General features: G+C 39.2%; 1 protein-coding gene across 1 annotated transcript in view; it reads left to right on the top strand.

The window, feature by feature from the left end:
• CDC73 (cell division cycle 73) overlaps positions 1-15,223 on the top strand; it is a 103,437-nt gene extending 88,214 nt beyond the window's left edge. The window contains exons 14-17 of the mRNA XM_038143688.1: positions 7,478-7,639; positions 9,442-9,542; positions 12,657-12,798; positions 13,627-15,223. Of these exons, the coding sequence (XP_037999616.1) occupies positions 7,478-7,639; positions 9,442-9,542; positions 12,657-12,798; positions 13,627-13,663 (442 nt within the window). The 3' untranslated portion in view covers positions 13,664-15,223. The remainder of the gene's footprint in view (positions 1-7,477; positions 7,640-9,441; positions 9,543-12,656; positions 12,799-13,626) is intronic.
• Positions 15,224-16,805: the final 1,582 nt, after the last annotated feature.

Here is a 16,805-nt window from a genome sequence, read left to right as displayed (position 1 = left end):
CTCTGTGTCTCTTCTGCAATACTTTGAGGGAAGGCTGGCTTTTGACATTACAGTTCAATGTGCAAGCTGTCACTGATCCAATTGGATTGACAGAGGGTGTTTGTTTATGTGGGTATTTAATATTTAGGAAAAAAAATAGCCCTGGCTTCTTAAAAAAAAAGCCCTGGCTTTTACAGCTGTATAATTTGTGACTTCCTAGCACACGTGTACCCAGAAAGGAATGACGCACCTGTGTAGTGGGCTGACTGCTGGCCAAACGCCAGTGCACTCATGAAAATCATCTGCTCTTCTTCCTCTGCTGCAATTGGAGCAGAGGAGGGGAAAATAACCAGGTAAACTAAAGCTCATGGGGTTGAGATAAGGATTAGGAGAAAATGTTTTAGGGGCAAAACAGGCTCAAGACTTTAAAGGGTGTAAAGAAAACTTTATTAACAGAATGAAAAGGAGAATGATAAAAACTGAAACAAACCTTTAGAACACCTTTCCTCCCCCCACCCTCTTTCTATTTCCCACCTATAACGTCAAGAGACAAAACATGGGATTTTGAGTCAGTTTACCACTTCTAAAAATGAATCTTTCTTCAATTCACTTAGGGAGAGGAGTTTCTCCTGCCTTGTCACAGGAAACAGTCTCTCGTGGTTTTAATTTTCACGAGCAGCAGCCCGCCCGGAAATCTGCAATCCTGAACTCCCTCCCATATTTTGTCAGTCTTCTCACAACTGCCTCTGTGGGTCACTGGCTTATGGGGTGCAACTTTTTATGGATGAGCTGTTCTAGTACAGAAGCAAAGGTTCTCTTCTGTCTCCTAAAGCAAAGGATGTCTCTCTCCGTTCAAGTCAGGTCACAGCTTCTTTCAACATCTGTATACTCCAGTTCTCTTCTGAGCTGCAGATGAATGCTGCATCTCCCCATATGCTGTATGAGCTACAGGAAAATAGGCTGGTGTATTATATTCTCACCTTGGCTTGCAAAAAGTCTTCAGCTCTGAAACTGGAGCATCTCTTCTCCTTTGCTCTGGGCTTCGGCCCCTCCTTCGTGCCTTCACTTTTCCTTTGCTCTTCGGGAGAAGATTGTTGTCCACAGCCTTATTTGTTCTCAGATGGAGTTTTGCAGCGCTGGAAAGGTTAATCCCGCCCGGGCCCTGCCTCGGGCCGTGGCTGGCTGTGTGTCTCGGTGCTGCTGCAGCGGGCTCGGCCGGCCGGCAGCGCTCCGGGGCCGCTCCGCTCCGCTCCGCGCTGCCCAGGCCGGCTCCGCGCTCCGCGGGGATTTCCCTCCCGCTGCAGCCGCGCCGGGGGCGGGCAAGGGAGGCGGGGGGACGGACGACTTCTCTCTTCTCTAGAAAGCAGGAAGTAAGAAAGAGCTTTCTGTGGGTTTTTTTGTTCTTAAATATGATTTATAGAGGCGTGTCCGGCTTCTCTAATTGGCTTAGCAGCGTATCGGTTTCCAGAGCCAGTTAGCTGCTGTTTCTGTCAGCTATGAAGGAGGCTGTAATGCCTGTCATGGGGAAAGTCACTTCTCTGGCTGACCCTTTTTCCTCCTCACCGAAAATTCAATTAAGGCAAACCCAGGACAATCGGTCTGTCATGTCTAAGTGCATCTGTGCCAGGAGTCAGAGTTTTCAGCAGTCAACTTGCCAAGGCCTGTCCCAAGAGGATGCTCGTATTTAGAGTGCAAGGAACATGATCCAGAACAACTGAAAGGAAGGGTTTAATGGATGACACTGTATACTTAGCCTACATGAAAGAGAAAGGGGAGAAGCAAGGTGTATTAATGAATCAGAAGTACAATAGCAGAATTCAGACGAGTGAAATATTAATTTAGCCATGACAGGTCTGGCACTGTTATGGAAAATATGCCACCTGGCCTGTACTTGTTTGCATTCAGATTTATGGAAGTACTTTGTTCAGGAATGGCTTCAGGGTTTGTTTTTACTGTTAAGGTATGCAGAGTGTAGAACTAGCCTTGATGTGGAGTGTGATGGATAGATACATGATGGTTTTCCAAGGAAAGAAGACTTAGCTAATTTCTGCCTCCAAGTCAGCACCTTCTTTAACTCATTCCCCGCTTGCAGCTAAATTTGACAGAAGAGCAGAGATGTCAGAGACTCCTTTCATTGCCACCAGTTAAAAATGGGATAAAGAAATATTGTCCAGGTAGAAAAGACACCCCTAAATTAATCTTCCCTCCCTTAACCTTGCTGAGGAAGATGCAGGTAGATTTGCAGTTCTTGTGTTTCTAGACATAGTCAGCCTGCTTGTATTTGCCATCAGAGGGGATTGGTGATACAGCAGAAGGAGGAGAGATTTTTGGAGCTGGAAGGGTAAGAGCCATTGTAGGGGAGACTGTGGAGAAATGTAGCAGAAGCCTGGGAGGATGATGCCCCTGTGGTGATTGGGATATGGATATCCATGAGGAAACGCAGTCTATGAAGTGTGTGATCATAAAGAATGAGAATTTCAGTTTCATAAATCGACTTCTGTGATTCTGTCCACTTAAATGTTTCTTAAAACAAAATAAGGAAAAAAAATCAGCTCAAATTAAAGAAAGATCAAAATAGAGATCAAAATTTACAATCATAGCTGGGAATCTGTCTTTTAGGATATTTTTGTCTACAATCCTGGATTTTTTTTTTGAGGAATTGGACTGCCATACATACTTTGGATATGAGAAAAATTATTTGTAATATAATTGCCAGATATTTTAGGTTGGTGGTTGTAAAACAAACAAGAGGTTCTTCATCCAGCTCTGTGGTAGGACTTGAATTGCCAAGAATTGAGAGAAACTTATTAATTATACCAAAATTTTTACTAAGCCCATTTATAGCTCTGTAGTATACTAGTTTTTTATGCCAAACTTGGCTGACATTTGCATGATGCTTAGTATCTTACTTTATCGCTTACGTTAGGCTCTTTTAAGATAGAGAGTATGGAAAGCAGGAAAACTATAATGTGTAGAAGGAAATACATATGACAAACCCAAAGCATGGCACTAGTTTAAGATTTTATTTTTAAGATATCTGATTTCTGTATTCAATATATTTGTTGCAACTTAGATTTTGAAGGGAGACATTTCTGTATGTGATTGTAAGATATACAGTTCACCTGCTAAATAACATGCAAATATTCTTGCTAAGTTTTTTTTTGAAAGGTTACTTTTCTAAGGAGCCAAGTACAACATAAAGTGAAGAATTTTTAAAGTAGTAAAATGATAAAATTTGATATAAAATCAGGATTGCAATACATTCTGGTATGTTGTGATGCTTCTTTAAAATATTTTCTATAATACATTTTATTCTTACTCACCATCTGAATGCAGCACTGGATATCACAGTTACTATGTGAAATTGTGACTCAGTATTTGAGAATACCTGGAGTGAGGCTTTTCAGAGACAAGGCTTTGCTTTACATGGAGCCAAAGTGAAGCAGGAATTCCATCAGGCAGATGAGAATGACTAAATGGTGATGATGTATTTTTATTATGATGATGCTCTTGCTCGTGATACATTTAACCATACGTGTCCAGGCAATCTCACTGGAGATTTATCCAGCTTTGATACCAAGTGAAGTGTCTGGGGTAGATTCAGGCATGATGTAGTGTAAAAAACCTTTGTTCTCTTGCAAAAATAGGTGTCTACAGCTTTTGATATTGTAATTTACCAGAAGTGGGTGGTAGAAATAAGTCTCTAGTTCTGAACACAATCAAATGTGTAGTTGCTGGTAAGTTGCCTTATTCTCCTTTCACGCATTTTTCAGTGTGCCTGAGCTGGGGGCCAGAAAGTGCTGATCTGACCTCAGTGGAAGTGTTTCACAGGCACTGCTGCCGGTGGGTGTGGATGCCCCTTCAGTGGATGGTGTCTTACCAGTTACCTCCCTCAGCCTGATGGTGTTCAGTTGCTTGCCTGTCACCTTAGGGAAGGGACCTGCTGCCTTTACAAAGTGAGAATGCACCATTTTTCACGTGGATAATGATTTTAGCAATTAACAGCAAGGGCTAATATTTTCCTACCCCTACTAGGGGCATAAAAGTGCATTCTAAGTAGATATGGAATTTTTTTAAACAGGGAATACTAATCTGGAGAAGCAGCAAGAAACTGTAAGCTCCTGCACACTCAGGTTTCAGAACCCATTTCTGATGTTTAAAAAGCTGTCAAGTACAAATGTGTAGTTAAGCCACTGGCTATAGTATTATGTAGTGATGTTATAAATAATCTCCAAGAGTAGATGGGATTTTTGGTGTTTAATACTCAGTTTTCTTACGGTTGTGTTTTATGTCTGGGTAGTGATGACAAAGACCATAAATATATTTATAATCATACAGTAATTTCTGTTGATTCTCAGTTCTTGAGCATATGACTTGTACTGTGCTTACTGAGTCGATCATTCCCGGAAATGCAGGCACAGATTCCATAAACTTTCTGTCAGCTGTCCTTTATTCCTGTACTCTCTGTGTTTATCTGGATGTAAGTGCTTGCTTCAATGCTTGCTTTGTGACAGTTGACTTCTCTGCTGTGCCATTTGAATTTGCTCATTGATAGTTTGTCCTTAACAAGACATCTTTGTGTTGTGTCCTAGAGAATTGCACTCAAAACTTCAATTTTTTTTCCAGGAAATAGAACTGAAGCCATTGTCTAGAGGGGACATAACTGAATGGTGCCTCAATGGCTGTAACACAGTTTCTAGCTGCAATGGGCAGAAACTGCCAAAAACCTGGTGTTGAAATGAATTCTTAAACACAGAAACATTTAAAGCAGAGAATGTGAGAAGACTCAAGAGTAGTGAAGTTGTTACTCTGTGGCACAGCAATATTGCCTCCATTCTCATGTGGCAGGGCTGCTTTGCTTTCATGTTTCCATTTAAAATGTGTTTGCTTCTTCACATTTACAAATTAAATTTAAAATGTGACCTTTTAGATCCCTGTTCAGATGAATACTTGATTATCACTGTAATGTGTGTAGGGCTGTTTGGTTTTTATTTACATATTCTCTAAGAGTTTGTTCTTGTTTAATGTAGGGGATGGAGAATAACAAAATTCTTCTCGAGCTGCCCAGCATTTCAGGTGACCCTGGCTTTTCCTATCAACATTGCCAGTTGGATGAAAGGTGTTTGAGGGCTTATTTCTCTATTTTTAAAAAAAATTTATCTTCATTCTTTTCAGCCCAGATTCCTTTAGTTCTAATGGGCGATGAGAAGAAGAAACTCATTAGTAGTTTTCTACTAAGAAACTCATTAGTAGTTTTGTACTAAGAAACTCATTAGTAGTTTTCTTAAAAGCTGAAGGACCACGAAGCAAATCCTCATTTTAGGTTACAGTTTCCTGTCAGTTATTGTTGGTAAAGCAAAGCCTGTGACACACTGGCAGGACGGGCCATTAGGAGTGCTTATGATAAAGGTGCACCTCACTTTGGAGTTTTTAAATTAGCAAATTGATGAGAAATACTTCAGTTCTGGTGTTGCATTGGGTGGCTTTTTCCAGTGCAGAACTCACTGCATAGTGTGCAATTGTATGTGTCAGTCTGTTGTGATGGATAAAATAGATGTAAATATAAACAGTTTGCTAATTACTCCAGTTATTAGGGAAATTATCTTAACTTCTAAAAATATATATTCTAGATGGCCAATGTGTACTTTTCTCCCAGTGTCCTGTACAGCTTTTTTGTCTGTATTTCCTTTAGAATGATGGTGTTTCACATGAGATAGACAAGCATAATTTAATTTATAGCTGCTCATTTAAAACCTGCAATGCTTTCTCTGTATTTACAGTTCTAGTCAGCTTTAATGCACCATTCCTAGTTATTAGCAGGTGTTGGGCTTTTTTAAATTTCTCAGTGCAGTTGTATCAATTGAATGCATTTGGACACACTTTCAGAAATTGCTTGTGACTTTGTTTCTGAAACACTGTTAAAACTGAGGAGTAAGAGGGGATATAATCTGTTCATTTACATTGGGAAGGTAAGATGATTTTTCTTGGAGGTTTGTTGACAGTTTTCACCTGCTGCCTTAAAACATGTTTGCTTGTTTTTGTTTTTGTCCCCCTCCCCCAAAGTGCCATTTTCTCATTGACTATCTAGTGAAAACTAGTGTTTTCAAGTTGACTGAATAGTTCACTTTTTAGTGAACTTCATATTCAGTCTTGTGTTCTTTTTTCCTGTTAATCCAACAATAGGAAGTGCAGTCTGCCTGTTAAAGCACAGTCAAATTTAGTTTTTAGTATTCAAATCGAAATAAATTGAAGAGAACAAATAGAAATGCTGCAAACAACTACCCAAAAAATGTAGTAAACTGCTCAAAAGCACCATGTGCACTGTAATGAAGAGAAATGTTACCAGCTATGCACTGTGCTTTTAAAATGTACCACAAATCCTCCTGCTAACTACTGCAGTTAAGAGAAACAGAGTTTTGTTTTCATCAGAAGCTTTGGCAATGAAATGTCAGCAGCAGACAGGGTTCTAGTGCAGCTGGGTGGTTCTGAGTAGAATATTAGAACACAGGCCTGAACTCTGTTCTTGTGCTGGCCTGGGAGGTGCTGCTGGTCACATCAGCTTCCCTTTCCATGACACGCTTCCAGTTCTGTGAAAGGCATGACTCTGGTAACTTTCTTTTCTCTAGCTCAAAATCCACTGAGGTTTATCAATAAAAAGGCCCACACTGCTCTCACATTTATGATGCCAATTTTGAGACCTGTTCTGGGTATTTTATTATCACCATAAAGAGGAGGGCCTTGAAATGCCATTGCAGTTGTTTTTTAAGGGGAGAGGGCTGAAAGATTAAGGATCTGTAATTAATTGGAGGAAGGAAAGCTGTGTCACATCTTAGCATTTATTTTTGTCGTATGGAGGTAATATATGACGTGAGAGCAATGTTATCTGGATTTTACAAGCACTTGTTCTATCACAGAATCTATTGAGAAAAAAACCTCAAAAAACTGTAGTGTCATGCCTCATAGTAACCAGATGAATCACTGATAATGTAAAATCACCATCCTCCAAAAAATATAAAACCTCACTCAAAACCATTTTTGACCAAAAAATCCCAGCTTTCTTGAGAAAATTCTAGTTGGCAATAATTCTAATGACTCAAAGAGCTCCTAAAATTTGCTCCTGAAAGCAATTGGTTTAATGCCCAGGTTACCCTTGGTCACTGAAAAGAAGAGTTGTGGTCAGTTTGCAAGTTGTGGTCTGGCTCCTCATATGCAAATATATTGTGTAAGGCCCCAAGTGTCTAAGAATGGGTCAGGCTGTCTTTTTGAGGCACAGAGGACCTTTTAGTGTGACTGTTTTTATCATGAGGGCTTCTGAAATATTATTCTTACATTTTTTTGATGTTCTGAATGAGTAGTGATGGAGACTTGAGATCGTGAGAATGAGGTGGCTCCAGTGGCTGCTGTCACTAATGCCAAGCTCTGATAAAGCTGTTACTTTTCCTGCTGATTCCATCAAGTAAATTGCCCTTGTCTACTGAGGGGTCTGTTATTCCCTAAGGTTTGTACCATCAGATGAGAAGAAGAAGCAGGGCTGTCAACGAGAGAATGAGACTCTAATACAGAGGAGGAAGGACCAGATGCAGCCGGGGGGAACCACAGTCAGCGTCACTGTCCCTTACCGGGTCGTAGACCAGCCTCTGAAACTCATGCCACAGGACTGGTAAGGACATTTCTCCTTGACTCCATTTCTCACCCTGGACTATGCAGAATCTGGAAACAATAAAATGCTCTGAAATCTACTGAAAAGTGAAGGTACAGATATAAGAGTCTTCATTTTATTAACTGTAAAGGAGTCTTCAGCTGAAAATCATATGAAACTCAATTAATCTAGAAGATCTTAAAAACTTGCAGCATTTTGTATTTTAACAGTGTGAGCAGCACAGTTAATATTATTGAGTTTGCCAGAAATGTTCCAGAAATTCCAATAGAAATGTTCATATTATTGTTCTGGTTTGTGGTAGTGTAACATGCAAGTCACTGAGCCATGATATGCAAGAAAAGCCCTCCTCTCCTGTGTGCTTTCTGAGGGAGAGTCTCTTGGGAAGATGCTTTTGCAGGCCATCAGCATCTGACATTCTATCTTTTTTAATAGTTACAGAAAGAATATAGATCAGACAGTAAAGACTGAACTGTGATTCCAGTATCAGAACTATTGGAATTTTACTTTGGAAGGAAGAGCCCTAGTTGCAGAAAGGGAATCGTAGATAGTTTTTTACTTTTATGAAAAAGCTGGGAATGGATTATTTGCTCTGTAGCCCATTTTTCAAGGCTAGAGAAATAGCTTTCTTTGAACAGAAAAACTCTGAGAAGTTTGTATTGTTTGACATCTTTTTGGTATTTGATGACATGCAGCATTTTTACTTCTTCCTGATGAGTGAGAAGATCTGGGATGTGGACAAGGACATATTTGATGGCTTTGTCATTTCCAAATTACATTTTAATGGAGAGAAATCCTTTTAAAAGATTCTGTTCCTAAATCAGTTATTCTCTGTATTTAGAACTTGAATTAATCAGAAATCAGTGGATTTAGAATTCTGAATATTAAATAGCATTTAAAATGTTTAATGATCAGACCTTTAAGAACCATCAGAATACTTTCTAAAGTACTTCTGACCAAAGACATGAAATGGTGTATGGTTTTTTCACCTGGGTTTTACCCAAGGAAGCCATTCTAAAACCTGCAAAACAAAAAAAAAACAAAAAAAAACAAAACCCAAACAAACCCCAGACCACAAAAATTCACCTTGATTATTCTTTTTCATTTGGGATTTAGTGGATTTGATATGATATGATATCTAATGATAGATTAAATTTGGGGATTAGATTAGAGAGGTAATTATTTGTTGTGGTAGGTAAGAACTGTGGTTTGATGATGTAAATGTTCAAGAGAAAGATAGACCATATGTGAGGAGGTCATTTATTCTCAAAGGTGGGGTTTTTAAAATTTTAGTAATGCAAAAGCTTAATCACAAATTTATTTTCTTAGACCACAGGTAGTGGTTATGTACTCTTGAATTAGCTGAAATTTCACTTTGCAGAAATTTAGCAGCTGTTGCTTCTCATTAATTTTCAGCCTGGAAGTCAGCAGTGTTGAGAATAAAGGCTTTTAAATCTGCACATCTCACTTTCAAGTATCATTTGCAGAAGATTACCTCTGAAAATGTTGGAGCACTTTTCAAAAGCAAATTAATGATGACCACAAATAAACACTGCCTTCTAAAAATTGTAACCTGAGAAACTGAGCTGCCTTCTCCAAAGGGGCAGGGCTGAAAGCCCAGAGGAATCACAGAAATTATTTTTCTTTACAAGAGGAAAAGCAATTGTGCTGGAGGTGTGGTTGTTAAATGTGCTCTCCTGCTCTATAAAAGGAGCAGCTATGCTAAGGCTCACTGCCTGTTTAGGACAGCAGGTGACATGTCCCAGGCCATGCCCATGCCATGTCCATCCCTCTGTGTGTTCCAGGGACCGCGTGGTGGCCGTGTTTGTCCAGGGGCCTGCCTGGCAGTTCAAGGGCTGGCCTTGGCTCCTGCCGGATGGATCTCCTGTTGATATCTTTGCAAAAAGTAAGGGATTTATTTTGTTCCTTGGTTTGGGGTTTGGTGTTGTGTTTGGGGTTTCTTGTAGGGTGTTTATGCTCATGACAGAGTGCTGCCAAAGTGCTGCTGGGTGCGGGTGGCTGAGCAGGTTTTGGTTCCTCATGATGGCAAATATTCCCATGCCCTTTGTGGTAGTTTGGCTCTGATCTGTGCAAGCTCATGGAAATCTTCTCAGAGCTGTCAGCTCCAAGAGTCACAAATAGCTGGTGTACATATCTGCTTTCCAATCTTCTAAAAAAAGGGTGAACAGACAATGTGTATTCCTGCAATTCATAGCTAACAGGTTTACAGGCTGGCTGCACATTCCAGTGCTATTTTGAAGAGAGGATTAATCACCTAGTGCACCACTAAGAAAGTGTTGAAAATATGATCTGGTGTCTGACAAAAACTTCAGAGTTTAAAAAGTTTAAGTTTCAGTGAGCTAGATGTTAGCATTGTATAGATCTGAACAGGTTTTTTGGGTCCCTACAACCGCGGTGCTTTGAGTCACTTCTCTGGCACAGTTCACCCATCTGACACAGAGGTGGGCCATAGTATATAAGGACTGTGTCAGCTTCTCTTCTCTGTTGCTTCAGTTTGGAGTTGCCTTAGAAAACAGACCTTTTGATGGTGTCCTGTGGTTTCAGATAACCAACACATACACACACACACACACACACACACACGCACACGCACATGCACAAAAAAACCCCAGGCAGCAGACCCAAACCCACCTTAGTTCAGTTCTGGCATCTTGCAATCAGTGTGATGAGGAAACAGGTTTGATCGGGTTTTGTGTGTGCCCCTCTTTGGTGTGTGATGTAGAATCTGGAAAGACAGTGCCACTTTGGTGAGTAGCAAGGAAAAAACGCCAGAGTGGGACAGAAAGCTAAGGATGGGTCTGTGAACAAGAGAATAGAATGAGTCAGTTAAAGGGGTATTGAGAAAGAGCAGGGAAAGAGAGAAGGAGCCTGAAAGTCATTGTGAAAGTAAAACTCTGCCACAGGAGAGAGTTTAACAAAAGAGACTAATGAAAGAAGGAAATAGCACTTCAAAATAAAGATACTGAGAAAATGGAAATTGTGAAAAGCAAGGCTATGAAAAATGCAGTGAAATATTGAAGGTCTTGCTAGCAGTTACATGCTGCTTCCTATTAATTTTATCATTTTTATATATACATGTATGGAGGGCTGTAGGAATTGTTCTGACTTGCTTTGACATTCCTGGTGTCAACATGCCAAAAGATCACAATCACAGCCTGCACAGTTCAGGCTGAAGGTATACAAATTCATACATTTTTCAAGTGAAAAAGGGATATCTGGTCTTAAGTCTTACATTGAAATGGATCTTCAATTTAGAAATGCATTCCATTCCTTCAAAGCATGGCATTTTTAAAATATTTTCCTGGTAAAGTGTATTTCTAGAACTTTCCCCAATAACTTTACTCATCCCTCAAATGAAAAGAGGTGAATGAAGGGAGCACAGACAGTGTCAGTCCAGTTTTATGTATCTATTTTTATCTGAAGCTGTTGTTTTGCCATATTTACAGTGTTCAGTTGTCTTCACAAATGTGGTTTCTGGGATTTGCAGCTGTCCATTGTTTCATCGGCAGTTTGCATTTCTTCTTCTCCTCTGTCTCTGGGTGTGTTGTGGTTACCAAGTATTGAAGGCTGTCACTTGGAAAACAAGCAGGTAGCTTACCAGAAAGAACTCCTCAATAAAATGTGTACTGGGCCAGAGCCTGCCAAACTGGCTTTATTGGAACAATTGCTTTGTCCCAGAACATTTCATTAGCTGAGTCTCTAAAACTGTGCTCCTTAGTTTCCTTATGCATGGTGTCCTGACTGTTTCATGTTCATGTACCAAACCAACCTAATTTCACATCTACAAGTGAATGTTTGTGATGGAGTTTTGAATGCTGTCCGTTTGATGGACAAATATTTCATTTTGACTACCATTTTAAAGGTGTTCCTCCCAGAGCACCTCAGGGAGCTTGAATAGTGATTTGTTTCAGGTTCAGAAGTGGATCCTCTTGTGCTTAATAATAGTTAACTTGTATGCAGAGAGTCTGTCAGGTACCGATGATATTTTCTGTAAAGGCATGGCCCTGGTATATCTTTATTTGTTTTTTCTGAAGTTATATGAATATGTGTAACAATGTATAGTGGAAATAATGTATATGTATTCTTAATCACAAAGCCTGGAAATTTATCTGTCAGAGAAACAAGTCAGATGTTCATTTCTTTAGTTTGTCAACAAAAAAAAAAATGCTAATTTTGCATACCAGCCTTCTAGGAAGTTCCCAGATGGATCTGGAAAAGAGAACTGATTTTGTGGAAGACAAAATTAAGAGTGTGGTATCTGAAGAAGATAGAAGCATGGCATTAAAAAGAACTAGTTTCCACAAGACTGATGGCTTGTTTTACTTTTCCAATACTACTAAAATCATCAGATTGGGTTACCAGACAGGAATTGTGCAAGGCTTAAATACATTGGTTTTAATGCTCACTGTGTAAATGCTTAGGCTTTACCTAATTCACATGTGACAATACTTCCCAAGAGAAAAATAACAGTTAATATTTTACCATTTTTAACTGAGTACTAGATCAGGGGAAATTGGTAGTTACTAAATTTCTCAGAATGCTTTATGCAGCATTTGGGGGTCACACTGGCATTCTACTATCAATCTTATACAGATTCTTCTGGGAGTTAGCCAGGCTTCCTACTCATAGGTCTCAGAAATACCTTTTTGATTATTATTTTTAATTCTTTGACAGCTCAGAGATTTCAAGAAAGATCTTCTTTGTTTCTCAAAGAAAACGTACTTAAATTGGCAGTGTGTTTCTGCTATTCCCTTGGAATCTGTGCATCTAAAAGTAGGGGCTGCCCTTGCCCTTCACCCTGGAATAGCCTGGGAGCCATTGACCTCTATATTTAACTGTGCCCTTTAGTGAGTAATTGACTTCTTTGGATTATGGGCTTGTTAATTTTACTCTCAGGCTTCATTCTGAAAGAGGAAGAGTGGGGTGGGAATTTTCTTTGACCAATAAAGAGACACTAAAATCTTCATGTTTGTACCAAATGCTCTCCTGTTTGCTGTAGTTAAAGCTTTTCATCTCAAATACGATGAAGTGCGCCTGGATCCCAACGTACAGAAATGGGATGTAACAGTGTTAGAGCTCAGCTACCACAAAAGACACTTGGACAGGCCAGTGTTCCTGCGCTTCTGGGAAACTTTGGACAGGTATGGTTCCTGCTGGAAGTCCTTGATGTTCATGCTTGTATGGTTTTGGTGGGAATTAAGAGTTCTGGCAGCCAGGGAATTGTTTACAACTTAGACATCTAAACAATGATTTAGCTTGGAAATGCTGCTTGTTTTGATTTTCCCTGATGAAACAGTTAATAAAATGGAGTGGTATATGTTTACAGACTGTAAGTAATAATCTCCATGGTGTGGATTTAAAGGAAGGGTAGTTACCATTAATCATTGATTAGTCCCATGATTCCCTACCTCCTGACTCTGATTCTCTGGGTCAGAAGCCTCCTGAAGGGGAAGTTCACTGCAATCCCTTGTTCAGGTTGTAGAGAAGAAACTATTATCGTGAAGCAGTTGAAGAAATATTGAGGGAGGCGAGAAGCCCATGCGTTTCATGAATGTTTAATTTTTTCATGTTGATTCACAGTGAACTGCTTGAATGATTGAGTGGGAAAGAAAAATCCTGTGGGAATTGTCAAAATAATTCCAATCATCAAACTTTCCATGGCTTTCTATTTAAAAGTCTCATGTGAACAATATATCTGAACTCCCAGATGAACTAGTTGTCTTTACGACAGTCTTTCAATGTTAGAGGTCATGCAATGCCTTGGAAAGCTGAGTTTTCTTTGAGGCAAGGCTGTAGCTGGCTGTTATTTAGTGGGACAAATCCTGCTCCCAACATGTTGCATCTCTTTGGCAACTTTCTAATTCCCTAAGAATTCTCTTTTAACAATGCCTGGGCGTTTTATTCCTGCAAGTAAAATTCCTATAAATGCCACAAGGATAGTAATGCTGTCTTCTGTTAATTTTTTTCAGGTATATGGTAAAGCACAAATCTCATTTGAGATTCTAAATCCTTCAGCTGCCATTTATTTCCTGAAGTATGGATTGAAAAAAATGGAAGGGGCTCCAGTTTGGAGACCAGAGCTCGCACTATATATGTCAAGAACTTTACAAATGAGGAAGGGTCACAGTTTAAACTTTTTATAAAATCTTATTTGGATGATTCATGCTATGGCAGGTTGATACCTGTTATTCAGAAGCAAAGGGGTTTTGCTTAAAACTATTTTTTTAATGTTGTTAGCCTTCTAGTCTGCAATCCAAATTGTATATTTTGATAGCAGCAGTTTCTTCTCTGTTTTGTTAAATTAGCCACATTTTTAAAGAATGTGTTTTGTTCCCCAGTAGATGCTAGCTGGATCTCCACGGCAGGTTCCCCGTGTGTGTGTGCGTGTGCGCGTGTGCTCACGGGCGGGTGTAAATACACGTGTGCGTGTGTCTATAGATATAGTGTACAAAAAAGTTATAGACACGCTGACACACACCTAGGTGTTTCCAGGCTTCCTAAACCACTTAGCTTCTGAGCTTAGGTTGGGGTTTCTTTGCTTACTGTTTCACTTACTGAAAATATTTTGTTGTGAATGATATTACGTTTTAGTCAATAGGACTTGCAAACTGAGCAAAGTGAAAGTTGTTTTCGATAAATCAAAATGTCAGCCTGTATATGTATATTCTGTCAGTCTTTGTTAAAAAGGGAAGATCAAAAATCTATTAACTCTTTTTTTGGATTTGTAATGTCCCAGTTTACTGAATCTTGAAAATTTATTATAGGCATACCTTCAAGTCATGGTAACTCTAAATTGCCATTCTCCACACACATCTCTTACTTTAAACTGAAAGTGTGCATGTGTACATTCCCATCTAGCAAATACCTTTGCATATGAATCTAAATGTTACCTAGATTAAATGATGAATAGAGGAGGAGAGAGTTGGATTCTTTTTTTTCCTGGAACAGCCACCACAAGGAATGAATAATTTTAACTTCGCATTTATACCTCTAATACTATTTTCTCGTGACAAAAGTTGCCCAGACTGTCAACAGGAGTTGTAATTTTCTGAGGTGAGTGGCTAATATGGCCTCCCAAGAGTCCTGCATTGGAATGGAAAATCAGCCTTCTCAAATTACCAAAGAACAGATTTGCTTCATCTACAGTGTGAGGCCAGAGGATCCTGGTATTTGTACCAATTTACAGCATCTCTGTATCTATGGAATAACATTAAGTTGATGTCGCATACCAGTGAATGTAGAGAATGATCAAATACTGTAACACCTGCATGATTTTTTTTCTGGGATAGAAAATACATGTTTATATTCCTGTTCTTGAAATTCCAAACCATGTTTTTTTAATATACTTTACATTTAAGGTTTGACAAAAATAAAATGTTCTACCTATTCTGTTTTGGTTTTTATTTGATGTTAATTTCATTTTTAATAAAACCCAAAGTCATAGATCCATAAGAGATTTTTAAAACTATGTCTTAAGTTTATGAGGACCATGAGGTCTGACTTTTAATTGTATGTATCCATCCCTGCTATATTGAGACTGTATTTTCAAGTGATCTTAATGGAACTGTAAAATCTCAAACCACCAAAACGACCCTCCATGAATCCCAAGATTAGAAGCAGCTGACCCTGGATTTTGGAATGGATTCAGCGTGGTGACTGGGAAGACTGGGCACTGCAGAACTTCTGGGATGTCTCCTGTTTGTGTGGGCAGTTGGGCAGTACCCTGCAACCATGTTTTCCCTGTACTTAAGCATATTAGAAATGTTGAGTGCTTGGTTTTAACCTGTACTGTACAGAGCAAAGCTGTAATGACTTCCACCAACATAGTTGCTGCTACCACGTGGTAGCAATTTAAAGTTCATTTCTGCTTTAAACAGTGAGATGTCATGTATGCTTTTTTAAATTTGAGCATTTCCAATTAGAAATGTCAATTTTTTCAGACTTAATAAGTACATTGTGGCCTGTGCTGTTTTAAAGAAACTTCTAGGCAGTCAGCTTGAAAAGTACATTTTGGACAAGTGTGTGCTTCACATGCAGTGTGATATGCAGACCATAGAGTGGGTTTGCAGTAGGCAAGGGACAGTTATCTTTTCTGTATCCTGTACTTCACCTGTGTTTTCAGTACAGGTGTAATTCCAGATCCAGTATTGTATGCAGGAGATGGCTTGATTTAGATGGAGATTTATGTATTTATTGGCAGTTAACTCCTCTGAAACTACTGAAGTTACATGGATGTGGAATGGGCAGAAAAGCAATGTCCATGAAATCTGTGTGACCTTTGTTGCTTTTTATGGGTTGAGGACAGACCTTTAACATCTTAGAATTTTGTACTGGCAAGCAGTTTGTGACCCAAGTTATACAATATGTATTTGTGAAGGAGCTGGCACCTGATTGTGCATATTTTTGTCAGTCATAAAAGTAGTAGCGTTTATAAAATGAGCCATTTTGCAATCAGATTCCTGCTGACATTATTGGAAGTTTAATTAGGTTGTCAGAATAGCATTCCTGCTGCCTTCATAAATAACTGCACATAGATTATGAAACTACTTGGACTTAAAAAGTTAGCCTTACAGCAGTATTTTGCAACACAGCTGGAATTTTAGACACTTATGTTATGCTTAATTTGTCTGCACGTTGATGTAGAGTAATAAAGAAAACTGATACTAAGAAGTGGGGAAGCTGGAGGGGCAGACATCTGTTTTACTGAGATGCTTTCTTTTAGCTGAGCAAATTCAACACACTACTTAGAGGTGTATAAAGTGTGTAAATTGTATTCAATTAAAATGTACAACTATAGCTGAGCTGCTTCCCTGACTGCAGTTTACTGAACAATAGAATGACACGAGCGTGAGAATCAGGTATCAAATTGGCTGTTCCTGTTGTGCACCTTCAGTGTCATAACTCTGCACTGTTTCATGAGGATGAGATGAGTGAGATGAAGCTTGATAAGCTGAGAACCGGTTTGAAGTCTGATTGGGCTCACATGCTGTCAGCAGGTGATTATTGCTTTTAGTAACAGGGTTAGTGGGGCCAGTAGTTGTACCTGAAGTAATGATTTTATATTAAAAACTAAAATACCTGTGATTTCTACTGTCTGAGCTTTTGAATGTCAGTCTGAACAAAGCAAACAAAAGGGGAGGTTTTTTGT

This window comes from Motacilla alba, chromosome 8 (genome assembly GCF_015832195.1).
Source record: "Motacilla alba alba isolate MOTALB_02 chromosome 8, Motacilla_alba_V1.0_pri, whole genome shotgun sequence".
Lineage (NCBI taxonomy): Eukaryota > Metazoa > Chordata > Aves > Passeriformes > Motacillidae > Motacilla > Motacilla alba.
The sequence above is the reverse complement of the archived record's forward strand: the minus strand, read 5'-3'. Positions and strand labels throughout refer to the sequence as shown.